At 36.8% G+C, this 13,652-nt stretch overlaps 2 protein-coding genes across 4 annotated transcripts in view; one reads left to right on the forward strand and one right to left on the reverse strand.

Moving 5' to 3' along the window:
• The window catches only part of LOC107561838 (protein unc-13 homolog D-like), a 12,361-nt gene extending 4,976 nt beyond the window's left edge, over window positions 1-7,385 (forward strand). Inside the window, exons 16-31 of the mRNA XM_016246332.1 lie at window positions 143-233; window positions 463-519; window positions 624-721; window positions 1,376-1,427; window positions 1,539-1,669; window positions 2,317-2,437; window positions 2,587-2,739; window positions 2,822-2,917; window positions 3,034-3,240; window positions 4,171-4,245; window positions 4,344-4,423; window positions 6,083-6,188; window positions 6,445-6,516; window positions 6,607-6,690; window positions 6,769-6,889; window positions 7,114-7,385. Of these exons, the coding sequence (XP_016101818.1) occupies window positions 143-233; window positions 463-519; window positions 624-721; window positions 1,376-1,427; window positions 1,539-1,669; window positions 2,317-2,437; window positions 2,587-2,739; window positions 2,822-2,917; window positions 3,034-3,240; window positions 4,171-4,245; window positions 4,344-4,423; window positions 6,083-6,188; window positions 6,445-6,516; window positions 6,607-6,690; window positions 6,769-6,889; window positions 7,114-7,304 (1,735 nt within the window). The 3' untranslated portion in view covers window positions 7,305-7,385. The remainder of the gene's footprint in view (window positions 1-142; window positions 234-462; window positions 520-623; window positions 722-1,375; window positions 1,428-1,538; window positions 1,670-2,316; window positions 2,438-2,586; window positions 2,740-2,821; window positions 2,918-3,033; window positions 3,241-4,170; window positions 4,246-4,343; window positions 4,424-6,082; window positions 6,189-6,444; window positions 6,517-6,606; window positions 6,691-6,768; window positions 6,890-7,113) is intronic.
• A 1,469-nt stretch (window positions 7,386-8,854) lies between these two features.
• The window catches only part of LOC107561840 (RING finger protein unkempt homolog), a 20,642-nt gene continuing 15,844 nt past the window's right edge, over window positions 8,855-13,652 (reverse strand). For 2 of the 3 annotated variants that reach the window (XM_016246335.1, XM_016246333.1), the window contains exons 14-15: window positions 12,622-12,882; window positions 11,230-11,977 (exon numbers count right to left, since the gene is read on the reverse strand). In XM_016246335.1, the coding sequence (XP_016101821.1) occupies window positions 11,816-11,977; window positions 12,622-12,882 (423 nt within the window). In that variant the 3' untranslated portion in view covers window positions 11,230-11,815. The other variant, XM_016246334.1, reaches the window with a different exon arrangement.

Here is a 13,652-nt window from a genome sequence, read left to right on the forward strand (position 1 = left end):
TATATATATATATATATATATATATATATATATATATATATATATATATATATATGTGTGTGTGTGTGTGTGTGTGTGTGTGTGTATATAATGTTGTTTATATGCTAAAATCTCATAAAGTATATTTATGTTTTGTGTGTAGGGTTCTTGTTCAGATTTGTAAGACCCGAGCATTTCAGAAGCTCAATCCTGCTCAGTTTGACTTGCATGTTGAAGTCATAGATGCTGTTGTTGTGAGTAACAAAATCTGATTAAAATGATTAAGTATATAGATAAAGTAAATATAGTATACAGATTAAGTATATAGAACTATATAGATGTGATATACTGTACATCACAATAAAACACTTTTTTTAAATGTTTTTCTGTGTATTTGAGAACAAACAGGCTAGTTTTTGGGCTTTACATGCGTGACTCAATTTTTATAATTTAGTCACCTAAAGCATGTCCCGTTTCTCCCAGAACGGCACAGAAGAGTGGTTTAACATCAAAAAAGGTTTACATCAACCCATGACCAAGGTGAGAAACCATGCCGATTATTGACATTGATTCTATATGCATATAAAACATAATTATTCCAGTAAGTTTAGATGTGAGTTGAGGGTCTAAGTGCTCTTTGATAGGATCCGTTGGAGTCCATCGGTGCCCTCTCTCAGTTGATTGGAGAAGTACAAGAAGACATTAGACTCAGTAAAGATGTCTGGAATAAGGTGTTTGTCAGGTAAAAGTAATGACCTGTATTTTAAAATGTAACCAATGCATATAATGAATTTTGAAGTGACATGTGGCCAAGTATGGTGACCCATACTCAGAATTAGTGCTCTGCATTTATCCCCTCCAAAGTGCGCACACACACACAGAGCAGTGGGCAGCCATTTTTTGCTGCGGTGCCCGGGGAGCAGTTGGGGGTTCGGTGCCTTGCTCAAGGGCACCTCAGTCGTGGTATTGAAGGTGGGAGAGAGCGCTGTACATTCACTCCCCCCCCCTACAATCCCTGCCGGTACGAGACTCAAACCCACAACCTTTGGGTTATGAGTCCGACTCTCTAACCATTAGGCCACGACTTCCCCTGATAATGACATTTATAAGGTTTAGCTTCTTTTCTGTTGTAATTTAGTCAGCTAATTAACTTCTAAATATTGAATTTCTTCAGGATGTTGGAGCTAAATACATGTGCTGCTCATTGAATATATTTTCATTGAGAAGGCCATTTTTTGTGCCACTGAAATTAATGGACAGTTAAATTGATAGCCATTCTTGTCCATCACATCACTGATGAGAAGTCATGATTTTATGATTCTCTTTATAATAAAATTCTCTCTCTCTCTCTCTCTCTCTCTCGCTCTCCTCCCCCTCCCTCCCCCCCTCCCCCCAGTGCTGTGCAGTTGGATGTTTTCACTGTGGTTTACCGAAAACTGGACTCTCTGGTGAGAATCAATAAATTTACATAAAACACTATTGTGCATTTTTTCTCTAATCAGGCTTTTTCCATGGTAAGTAGATCATTGGTTGTCCCTTATTTGTGTGCGTGTGAACAGCTGGCTGATGAGTTACAGGCTACCCTCTCTCAGTTGGAGAATCAAATGGATCAGCCGCTGGCAAACGGCCTGTTTCCTGTCTATCTTAACTTGCAAGCCATCCACAAAGATAAAGCCTTCTTACAAAAAAGGTCAGTCCTACAATCAGCTGTAACTTCTGAGTTGTTACATACAGTACAGATTATTTTGTGTTGTACTCAAAATCTGTTAAAATCTCAACCCAATATAATGACTTCCTTAGCATCTAGGATAGTACACCAAAAAATTTAAATTTACTCACCCTCGGGCCGTCTAAGAAGCAGATGAGAGTAAAGATGGATCCTTAAATTTACAGTGAATGGGTCCTGAGTACAAACTGCTGATAAAAACATCACAATAATCCACACGACTCCAGTCTTTCAGTTCACATTTTATGAAGTGAAATGCTGCCTGTTTGTAAACAAATCCATTATTAAGGCGTTTTAACTTTAAATTGGCTAGTACATTTTCAGCAGATTTTTATTTTGTGGTGAACTATTCCTTTCTTCAGTAGAACACAAAAGAATGTTGGCAGCTAGACAATTTTGGGTCCCACTGACTTTCATGGAATGGACAAAAACATACTATGTAAGTCAATTGTACCTGAAATTGTTTGGTTGCCAAGTTACAACATTCTTCAAAATATCATCTTTTGTTTTCCATGAAGAACGAAAGTCATACAGGAACAACATGAGTGGGAATAAATGATGACAGAATTTTTGAGTGGACTATCCCATTAAACATGAAATTTCTCTTTCAGGGGGAAGTTACTGCAGCTCACAAGTTTCCATGAGGACTTCAGAGATGCTCTTCCATACTGGTTAAATAAAGCCTTTAGCACCACAATGGAGAGGGTGGAAAAAGCTGTGCATGTGGATCAGGTAAGACTCTCTGAAACACTGTCGACACTTGGTTTGTCATTGTTCTTGTGAATTTCCATTAAGCAAAAATGAAAATGGCTGGTTACATTGCACATTGACTTAAAACTGAAGGGAAATGCACACTCACATTCTCTTTCTATCTTTTCTAGTTGCAGCCGCTGCAGACCGGAGGAGTTCCCATCAAGCACAGCTCTTCTGCAGTGGATATTGCAGCATGTTTGCATCCTGTTGCTCAGCTCTGGGAACATTTGAGCTGGCCTGACCCGGAGGAGGCCTTCATGCTTATGGTCAAACTCACAGAGGTACACACACACACACACACACACACACATTTGAGCATTTAATTGAATTGTGGGATGTATACATTTGCATTGTTTGTTACAGGATGTGTGCAAGATTGCATCAACCTACTGTCAGATGCTGAAGACTCGAGTGAAGGAGCTCTCTGTAAACTCAGATCGAGAAAGTGCTATAAAAATGGTGAGCTGATGATGATGTGGAACTGTATGTGGTGTGTGGTCTTTAACTTTGCATTGTGTTTTAGCTTGATCATCTGCATGTTTTACAGTAACCCCTCATGATTTATGTATATTTAGCTGTGCGTGGTGGTGAACGATCTAGAGCATCTGCACACCGTTTTGACACGTCTACCGCAGCAGCTACACTGGGCAGGGCTCCGGGAGCGCACACGACACGTGATTGGAGATATTCAGTTCCAGAACACACTTCCATCACAGCTGCAACACACACAGTCTGCCCTGAACCGAGAGATCCGCTCTGCAGTTGAAACACTCGGGAAGAAGGTATCATATCTGCGATTACATCATCAATAGCATCGGTTAAAGATTCCATTTGTGTCATAATATATCACTATTGAGAGAAGGTGTCTCCAAACTGCCATATATACTGTTCTCAAAAGTATGATGGGAATAATCTGCTTCAAAATCCTAAAAATCAGCCTCATCAGAAAGGTTCTCAGAAATGTTTCATGACATGAATGCAGTTGCTTTTTTGTTGAACAGAGAAAAAGGTAGTGTTATAACCTCTCTCACATCTACATAAGCTCTTCCTGAGATGGTGCAATAACACATTTTCACAACAACTAGAACACACATTTTGCCATGTTTCTTGAGTAACACTTAATTTTGACAGTCCACTTTAGACATTTTGCTAACTATAAGTAACTTTGCAACTACTAATAGTCATTGAAGTATTAGTAAACATTCTACTAAGTAACTTTGCAAGTATTTCATCTTATTCTACTAACTGTAAACCTAACCTAACAGTCTGCTAATACTCTGAGTGTTAGTTGACATGTAGTTGCAAATTAATGAGAGTTAGTTGACTTGTAGTTGCAAAGTTACTTATAGTTAGTAGAAGATCTAAAGTGGACTATCGAAATTTCACGAGTTCGCCTGCCCATTCAGGCCTGCCAGATAATGGTAAACAAGCTTGGCTTGCTGTCTGCGAATGAGGCTCGAACCCGAGGCTCGGCTCGAGCTCTGAGTAAGAACCCCCCCCTTTATGATGGTACAGTGTGGAGGAAAAAGAAGGAATTAGAGGAGGAGAAGGGGAGGTGGAGGGATGCTGGAAGAATTGTCGCTGGAACGGACTGCTGCTTATATACGGTCGTAGCGATGATTGACAGGCTGATGATTGACTGGATGATTAAGCTCCTCCCAAACTTGCATCGGAAACTTCAAAGTGTAACTGTTTCTCGTGTCTCTTTTTAGTTAAACAAAGACATTGAGACACATGTTCGCAACATGGCTTCACGTCAAAGGCTCCCTTCCAGATCTACAGAGGACGTAAGGGATATGTTTTTTACTTTTAGCAGCTTAAAGCATGAAATTACATTTTTCTAAACCACTGCAACTGCAAGAGTGTCTGGCTCTCTTATCTCCAGGCCGTGGTTCCTTTGATGAAATACCTTGAGAAAGAACTGCAGTATATGAATGAGAATTTGGTTCAGGAGAATTTTAATAGGTATCCTAACATTTTTTTCAGCCTGACTACAGGTGCATCTCAATAAATTAGAATATCGTCGAAAAGTCATCTGCTGGTGTTGGTCCATTTTGTTTTTTGAAAACCAACGTCAATGCTCCCATTTATCAAGAAATTTTGGAGCACTTCATGCTTCCTTCTGCTGACCAGCTTTTTGAATATGCTGATTTCATTTTCCAGCAGGATTTGGCACCTGCCCACACTGCCAAAAGTTGGTTAAATGACCATGGCATTGGTGTGCTTGACTGGCCAGCAAACCTGACCAGACCTGAACCCCATAGAGAATCTATGGGGTATTGTCAAGAGGAAAATGAGAAACAAGAGACCAAAAAATGCAGATGAGCTGAAGGCCACTGTCAAAGAAACCTGGGCTTCCATACCACCTCAGCAGTGCCACAAACTGATCACCTCCATGCCACGCCGAATTTAGGCAGTAATTAAAGCAAAAGGAGCCCCTACCAAGTATTGAGTACATGTACAGTAAATGAACATACTTTCCAGAAAGCCAACAATTCACTAAAAATGTTTTTTTTTATTGGTCTTATGTAGTATTCTAATTTGTTAAGATAGTGAATTGGTGGGTTGTTGTTAAATGTGAGCCAAAATCATCTCAGAATTATGCCTCTGATCTCTGTTGAGTATGAAACTGGATTTCCTTACAGGTTCCAGTGACCCTTTCGTTCAGCTGTCTCTAGAACCAAAGCACTTGTTCCCTCAAGTAGAACCACGATCCACCAAAATCAAGAACTGCGATCTCAACCCATTGTTCGAAGAGTCCTTTGAATTGTATGTGCACCATTTCAGTTCACTTTTAGAATCCAAAGTCACCCAAAACTCCCTTTTCTCTCACTAGATTCTCAGAAGGGAAATGGAAAATGGAAAAAAAAATGAAAGAAAAGAAAAAAACCTTAACGAATGAAAGGGAAAAGCTTATTTTCACCATGGAATAAAAAAAAAAAAAAGGTAATTGCAACTTTTTATCTCAATTCTGTATTTTCCTGCAATTCTGAGGAAAAAAAAGCCAAAATTGCGAGATGTTAACTTGCAATTGTGAAATATAAATTAGCAATTCTTAGGAAAAAGCACCAAAAGTTGGTTAAATGACCATGGTGTTGGTGTGCTTGACTGGCCAGCAAACTCACCAGACCTGAACCCCATAGAGAATCTATGGGGTATTGTCAAGAGGAAAATGAGAAACAAGAGACCAAAAAATGCAGATGAGCTGAAGGCCACTGTCAAAGAAACCTGGGCTTCCATACCACCTCAGCAGTGCCACAAACTGATCACCTCCATGCCACGCCGAATTTAGGCAGTAATTAAAGCAAAAGGAGCCCCTACCAAGTATTGAGTACATGTACAGTAAATGAACATACTTTCCAGAAAGCCAACAATTCACTAAAAATGTTTTTTTTTATTGGTCTTATGTAGTATTCTAATTTGTTAAGATAGTGAATTGGTGGGTTGTTGTTAAATGTGAGTCAAAATCATCACAATTAAAAGAACGTTTTATTTCAATTACTGAAATAAATGAAATTTTCCACGACATTCTAATTTATTGAGATGCACCTGTATATCTGTATATTTTTGTTGTTTTCACTGCAGTTGATCAGCGTTCGTGATATTTTTATTTTTCTCTTTCAGTCTTCTTACTCCATTGTGGATGAACTCGGTTAAGATTCTGCATCAGATGTTTCTGCAGGAGGATAGTAACCTGGTTTACGTTCAGAGATTGTTGTACGCTCTGCAGGTTAGTCTTTCAGCCTAATGCTATAAATATTGCACTGTAGCATCATGTAACTGGTCTTGTACTGTTTGTGCTAGAGACACAAATGATGCCTCAGATTGTGTGGTTTGTTTCTAAACTGTCAGACTTAGAATTGTCCACCCAGGACCACATATTAATGCATTAGAAACACTCAGAACACCTTAGCAATGCCTTGGCAACCACCTTATATTTTATATTTACTTCAGAAATGTACTTTTATGTGTTTGTTCTCTGGCAGTGCTTAGAACAGTGTTTTCATGCTGAAGGGAATGGACTTTCTCTTGAAACACTACATACGGAGGAATATAAGGTCAGTGTTATTCTTTTATGCTCTCCGTGAGCTGTTTTTCTTCCCTTTCGTTCCCATTCAAATATGTGTATTCGATTTTTGTTTCCTCAGACTCTACGGGCAAACCTGACACAAAACTCTTTAAGTTGTAATCAGCTGATAGAGAAGTTCTTTGAGAGAAAAGTGTGGGAACAGGTGGGATCACAGATCAGGAAATCACCCATAGAACCCAGCGAAGTGTTATTGACATGGATTTGTTTACATTTCCTACAGAAAGTGTTTAATGGAGAGAAATACGGAGCTGTCACTCTCATCACCTCGTACAAACGCTCAGAGAACAAACTGCATGTAGAGGTTCTCAACGCCATCAATCTAATTCCTCTCGACTCAAATGGTGAGCAGACGAACACATTTTATACTATGCTGGTTACTCTTAAAAAAAAAAGTGAAAATCTGTGGTGTTTATAGAAGAAATTGATAAATCAAGAGTCAGTAGGTCTTGAAACTATAGTGCTTTGACACCGACAACACATAAATTGTTTGAATGGCATTGCATTAGATAAATATCAGAATTATGCCTCTGATCTCTGTTGAGTATGAAACTGGATTTCCTTACAGGTTCCAGTGACCCTTTCGTTCAGCTGTCTCTAGAACCAAAGCACTTGTTCCCTCAAGTAGAACCACGATCCACCAAAATCAAGAACTGCGATCTCAACCCATTGTTCGAAGAGTCCTTTGAATTGTATGTGCACCATTTCAGTTCACTTTTAGAATCCAAAGTCACCCAAAACTCCCTTTTCTCTCACTAGATTCTCAGAAGGGAAATGGAAAATGGAAAAAAAAATGAAAGAAAAGAAAAAAACCTTAAAGAATGAAAGGGAAAAGCTTATTTTCACCATGGAATAATTATTTAAAAAAAAAATCAGTTATTGTTTTTGTGTTTGATCAATAAACGCAGCCTTGGTGAGCATAGCTTCTTTGTAAAGTTTTGACAGTAGTGTCTATATATATATATTTATTTATTTATTTTTTTTAAGTATTTTAGATGTCATATGTAGCAATTCAATATGACTTCATGCTATCTCATGCCTCTTGTTTTTGTAGGTGAAAATACCTTGAAGTTACTTGAGGCCAGGAAAGGCGAGAGAGAAGCTCAGGCCTTCGTTAAATTACGCAGACAAAGAGAAAAGAAGTCTCAAGAAACCTAAGCGGACAAAAAGATGAACAAAAACAACCAAATTAATATAATTTTTCCCCATTTTCTGTCTATGATTTGTTATAAAAATATTATTTAATGTAGAGTCTTTTAATTATTGTAAGGAAGTGTGGTGATGATATTATTATTTGATATTAAAAAATAAACATACAACATTTTCATCCAAAAATATACATTTGTTTATTGTCTTTTACAAAAAAAAATCTGACCGAAACACTGTATATGAACAAAACTGAGCAGGTGATTGCTGAATTCACAGCGAAGCTCCGTTTCAAAGGAAGTCATTAGTTGAGCATCCTATAGAACAGTGCCTTCAAACTGAATTCAAATAAAATCATCCAAATAAATTGAAACACACTGAAGTCAAGCCCTCTCCTGACAGCTGTAGTTTATGACTGCTCTCATGTTTGGTAACCAGTGCACATGAATGTATCCTCTTCTCCACTGTTGTTGGACATGTGTTCGCATAAAACACCTCTACATGAAAGGTAAGCTGCAGCTGGGAACGTGCTGTTGGTTTAGTAAACAGGCAGATTATTCAGTCAATGCATTAAATAAAATATGCACATTATAAGAATTACATAGAGTGTTTGCGTTCTTGCTCTTGCACTCCAAATTACCATGACTCGTTAAAAAAAAAAAAAACCTGAGAATGAAAAAGCTGCAAAACCGTATTTATTCTCCATCTTGCTGTATGCAAGCTCCCTGGAATTTCTCCTTTTAAAAAATCCTATAAATGCAATTGTAAATTTCCTATATACTTACTAACTATACTAATCTGTATTATGAAATCTCCCCATGTCTAGGAAAAAAATTATTTCAGCTGCACTGAAGATGCACAAACTGCATTTCTACTGTAAACATTTCAGAATGTTCTGGAAGGACATTCCACATTTCAATTTAAACGTGTTTTTAAAAAATAACAGGATTGTCTTACTATATATATATGTGTGTATGTGTTATGATTCTATATAAAGCATATAAGGAATATGGCAACAAAAACAACCAAATTAATATAATTTTTCCCCATTTTCTGTCTATGATTTGTTATAAAAATATTATTTAATGTAGAGTCTTTTAATTATTGTAAGGAAGTGTGGTGATGATATTATTATTTGATATTAAAAAATAAACATACAACATTTTCATCCAAAAATATACATTTGTTTATTGTCTTTTACAAAAAAAAATCTGACCGAAACACTGTATATGAACAAAACTGAGCAGGTGATTGCTGAATTCACAGCGAAGCTCCGTTTCAAAGGAAGTCATTAGTTGAGCATCCTATAGAACAGTGCCTTCAAACTGAATTCAAATAAAATCATCCAAATAAATTGAAACACACTGAAGTCAAGCCCTCTCCTGACAGCTGTAGTTTATGACTGCTCTCATGTTTGGTAACCAGTGCACATGAATGTATCCTCTTCTCCACTGTTGTTGGACATGTGTTCGCATAAAACACCTCTACATGAAAGGTAAGCTGCAGCTGGGAACGTGCTGTTGGTTTAGTAAACAGGCAGATTATTCAGTCAATGCATTAAATAAAATATGCACATTATAAGAATTACATAGAGTGTTTGCGTTCTTGCTCTTGCACTCCAAATTACCATGACTCGTTAAAAAAAAAAAAAACCTGAGAATGAAAAAGCTGCAAAACCGTATTTATTCTCCATCTTGCTGTATGCAAGCTCCCTGGAATTTCTCCTTTTAAAAAATCCTATAAATGCAATTGTAAATTTCCTATATACTTACTAACTATACTAATCTGTATTATGAAATCTCCCCATGTCTAGGAAAAAAATTATTTCAGCTGCACTGAAGATGCACAAACTGCATTTCTACTGTAAACATTTCAGAATGTTCTGGAAGGACATTCCACATTTCAATTTAAACGTGTTTTTAAAAAATAACAGGATTGTCTTACTATATATATGTGTGTATGTGTTATGACTCTATATAAAGCATATAAGGAATATGGCAATTTGGTATCATGATCTTCACTTAAATATTTCCTTAAAATCTCGAAATGTGTTGTCATGTAAGCATTATTATTAGTGCTCGACCAGGTCTGAATACTTATACAAGTTATGTTTGCTCTGTTCCCATTTAAAAGATATGGAAAATTATGATTACAATGAGACATAAGCATATTATTATAATGTATCCGTGATGTTTTGTCCCCACAATAAACATGTAATCTGGATTACAAACTGGTAATGTATGTCAGTTTCTCTAGTAATCTTCTTTCTTTTTGAAAATAAAATGGTCCCATTGAGGTCTAGGACTGACTGCGTGCTAACATAAGGAATATGGCATAGCATGTCTTATTGATATGGTCAATATGAATCAAACTAGATCATATTTATCAATTAAGTCTCAGCTTTTAGCTAAAATAAGGCTTTGGGCTTTATAGGATACATTTAGCCATAGTTGTAATGAGAATTTGAGTGAAATGTGAATGAGATCCTCAGGGTTTCTGTCTAGTGTGTGGATTATAGCAGATTTGGATTATGACTGTGGGATGTTCATGCTCTGCTGGTGTTCAGTGCACAGCGGGCATTCTGTCGAGGCTGCACATCCTTCGCAGTGCAGGCCATGTTGGCATGACAACGTCACAGATCCCAACTCATCGCAAGATACACAATATAATCTCTGCTTCCTGAACACAGCCTGAGGGAAGAGAGAAGAGAGCTTCAATGCAATCCAACATGTCTGATTATTCATCTAACTAGGCTCCATTGGTACTTCAAATTATTAGGTGAACATTAAAGAAATGTCTAGGGCGTATTTTACCAGAATCGAAAGGAAAAAAATTAAAAAAAAATTTAATTAAACAAAAAAAATTAATGAAGTTTTAAAGCACAATATCAAGTAAATGTCATGGTAATAATTGTTGTTCAGATAAAAAAAAAAAAAAAAAAAAAAAAAAAGGTATACATTTGTAAATTTAAATCACTTTAAAGTGATTTAAGCACTTTAAAAATAGCATAATGTGTTCTTCTATAAAATAAAATAATATAACAACATAATATAATGCAATGCCTAGGTTATCTATTACCAGAATCAAAAGAAAAATAAAGAAATTACATGTCTCATTAACAAACGAATCCTAATTTGAAACACCACCCCACCATTATAAATAATTTTTGTTTTAATTTAATAAAAAATATTTTAAAGCACAATTACAAGTAAAATTAATGTAAAATATAAATATTATATAATATATTATAATATACAATTCTTACTTTTCTTCATTTGATTTTTTGATGAAATAAAACTCATCAGTTGTCGGGTAGCAGGTGCGTGCATTACCTGTTCTACAGTGCGTAAGCAGGAGCAGATCTGTGCCTGCAGGCTGCAGATGGAGCTCAGTGGAAGTCTGTGGAGTAACTGTAGCTGGTGAAGCTGGAGATGTGGGTTCTCTGCGTGCCGTAGACTCTCTAGGGCCTCCTCCAGGAGAGCAGCTTGCTGTTGCGCCTCCACTTCAGCCTGCCGCGCTCGCTCCGCCTCCATCTTACTATATATATATGTGTGTATGTGTTATGATTCTATATAAAGCATATAAGGAATATGGCAATTTGGTATCATGATCTTCACTTAAATATTTCCTTAAAATCTCGAAATGTGTTGTCATGTAAGCATTATTATTAGTGCTCGACCAGGTCTGAATACTTATACAAGTTATGTTTGCTCTGTTCCCATTTAAAAGATATGGAAAATTATGATTACAATGAGACATAAGCATATTATTATAATGTATCCGTGATGTTTTGTCCCCACAATAAACATGTAATCTGGATTACAAACTGGTAATGTATGTCAGTTTCTCTAGTAATTTTCTTTCTTTTTGAAAATAAAATGGTCCCATTGAGGTCTAGGACTGACTGCGTGCTAACGTAAGGAATATGGCATAGCATGTCTTATTGATATGGTCAATATGAATCAAACTAGATCATATTTATCAATTAAGTCTCAGCTTTTAGCTAAAATAAGGCTTTGGGCTTTATAGGATACATTTAGCCATAGTTGTAATGAGAATTTGAGTGAAATGTGAATGAGATCCTCAGGGTTTCTGTCTAGTGTGTGGATTATAGCAGATTTGGATTATGACTGTGGGATGTTCATGCTCTGCTGGTGTTCAGTGCACAGCGGGCATTCTGTCGAGGCTGCACATCCTTCGCAGTGCAGGCCATGTTGGCATGACAACGTCACAGATCCCAACTCATCGCAAGATACACAATATAATCTCTGCTTCCTGAACACAGCCTGAGGGAAGAGAGAAGAGAGCTTCAATGCAATCCAACATGTCTGATTATTCATCTAACTAGGCTCCATTGGTACTTCAAATTATTAGGTGAACATTAAAGAAATGTCTAGGGCGTATTTTACCAGAATCGAAAGGAAAAAAATTAAAAAAAAATTTAATTAAACAAAAAAAATTAATGAAGTTTTAAAGCACAATATCAAGTAAATGTCATGGTAATAATTGTTGTTCAGATAAAAAAAAAAAAAAAAAAAAAAAAAAAGGTATACATTTGTAAATTTAAATCACTTTAAAGTGATTTAAGCACTTTAAAAATAGCATAATGTGTTCTTCTATAAAATAAAATAATATAACATAACATAATATAATGCAATGCCTAGGTTATCTATTACCAGAATCAAAAGAAAAATAAAGAAATTACATGTCTCATTAACAAACGAATCCTAATTTGAAACACCACCCCACCATTATAAATAATTTTTGTTTTAATTTAATAAAAAATATTTTAAAGCACAATTACAAGTAAAATTAATGTAAAATATAAATATTATATAATATATTATAATATACAATTCTTACTTTTCTTCATTTGATTTTTTGATAAAATAAAACTCATCAGTTGTCGGGTAGCAGGTGCGTGCATTACCTGTTCTACAGTGCGTAAGCAGGAGCAGATCTGTGCCTGCAGGCTGCAGATGGAGCTCAGTGGAAGTCTGTGGAGTAACTGTAGCTGGTGAAGCTGGAGATGTGGGTTCTCTGCGTGCCGTAGACTCTCTAGGGCCTCCTCCAGGAGAGCAGCTTGCTGTTGCGCCTCCACTTCAGCCTGCCGCGCTCGCTCCGCCTCCATACCCAGCTGTCCCGCCAAGAGACGAGCTTCCTCTGCGTCTGCTTTTAAGACCGCCAATGACTGCAGCAGGTAACAGAAAACATACAGTCAAAAAACTAACCATACTATACCAACAAATAATTTAACTGAAATTAGTGGTAACTCAATGTTATGCATGGACTCTGTCCTAGGGAAATGCAAATATAACAGATTTTTAATTTATTTGAACTGTAAATAATGACTTTAATTACTTAATTATTTGAAATGTAAATAATTATATATATATATATATATATATATATATAGTTCAATATTGGAAAGTCATGGTGTCACACCCTAATCAGTTAATTACCTCAAAACACCTGCAAAGGTTTCCTGAGCCTTTAAATGGTCTCTCAGTCTGGGTCAGTAGGCTACACAATCATGGGGAAGACTGCTGACTTGACAGAAGTCATTGACACTGGTAAGCCACAAAATGTAATTGCTAAAGAAGTTGGTTGTTCACAGAGTGCTGTATCCAAGCATATTCATAAAAAGTTGAGAGGAAGGAAAAAGTGTGGTAGGAAAAGGTGCACCAGCAAGACTATGGGGGAGCTACACAAGGAGTGGACTGAGGCTGGCGTCAGCGCATCAAGAGCCACTACGCACAGACAAATCCTAGACCTGGGCTACAAATATCGCATTCCTCGTGTCAAGGCACTCCTGAACCAGCGACAACGTCAGAAGCGTCTTACCTGGGCTGTGGAGAAAAAGAACTGGACTGTTGCTAAGTCCTCTTTTCAGATGAAAGTAAATTTTGCATTTCATTTGGAAATCAAGGTCCCAGAGTCTGGAGGAAGAGTGGAGAGGCA

Source organism: Sinocyclocheilus grahami, unplaced genomic scaffold (genome assembly GCF_001515645.1).
Source record: "Sinocyclocheilus grahami isolate Dianchi unplaced genomic scaffold, SAMN03320097.WGS_v1.1 scaffold794.1, whole genome shotgun sequence".
NCBI lineage: Eukaryota > Metazoa > Chordata > Actinopteri > Cypriniformes > Cyprinidae > Sinocyclocheilus > Sinocyclocheilus grahami.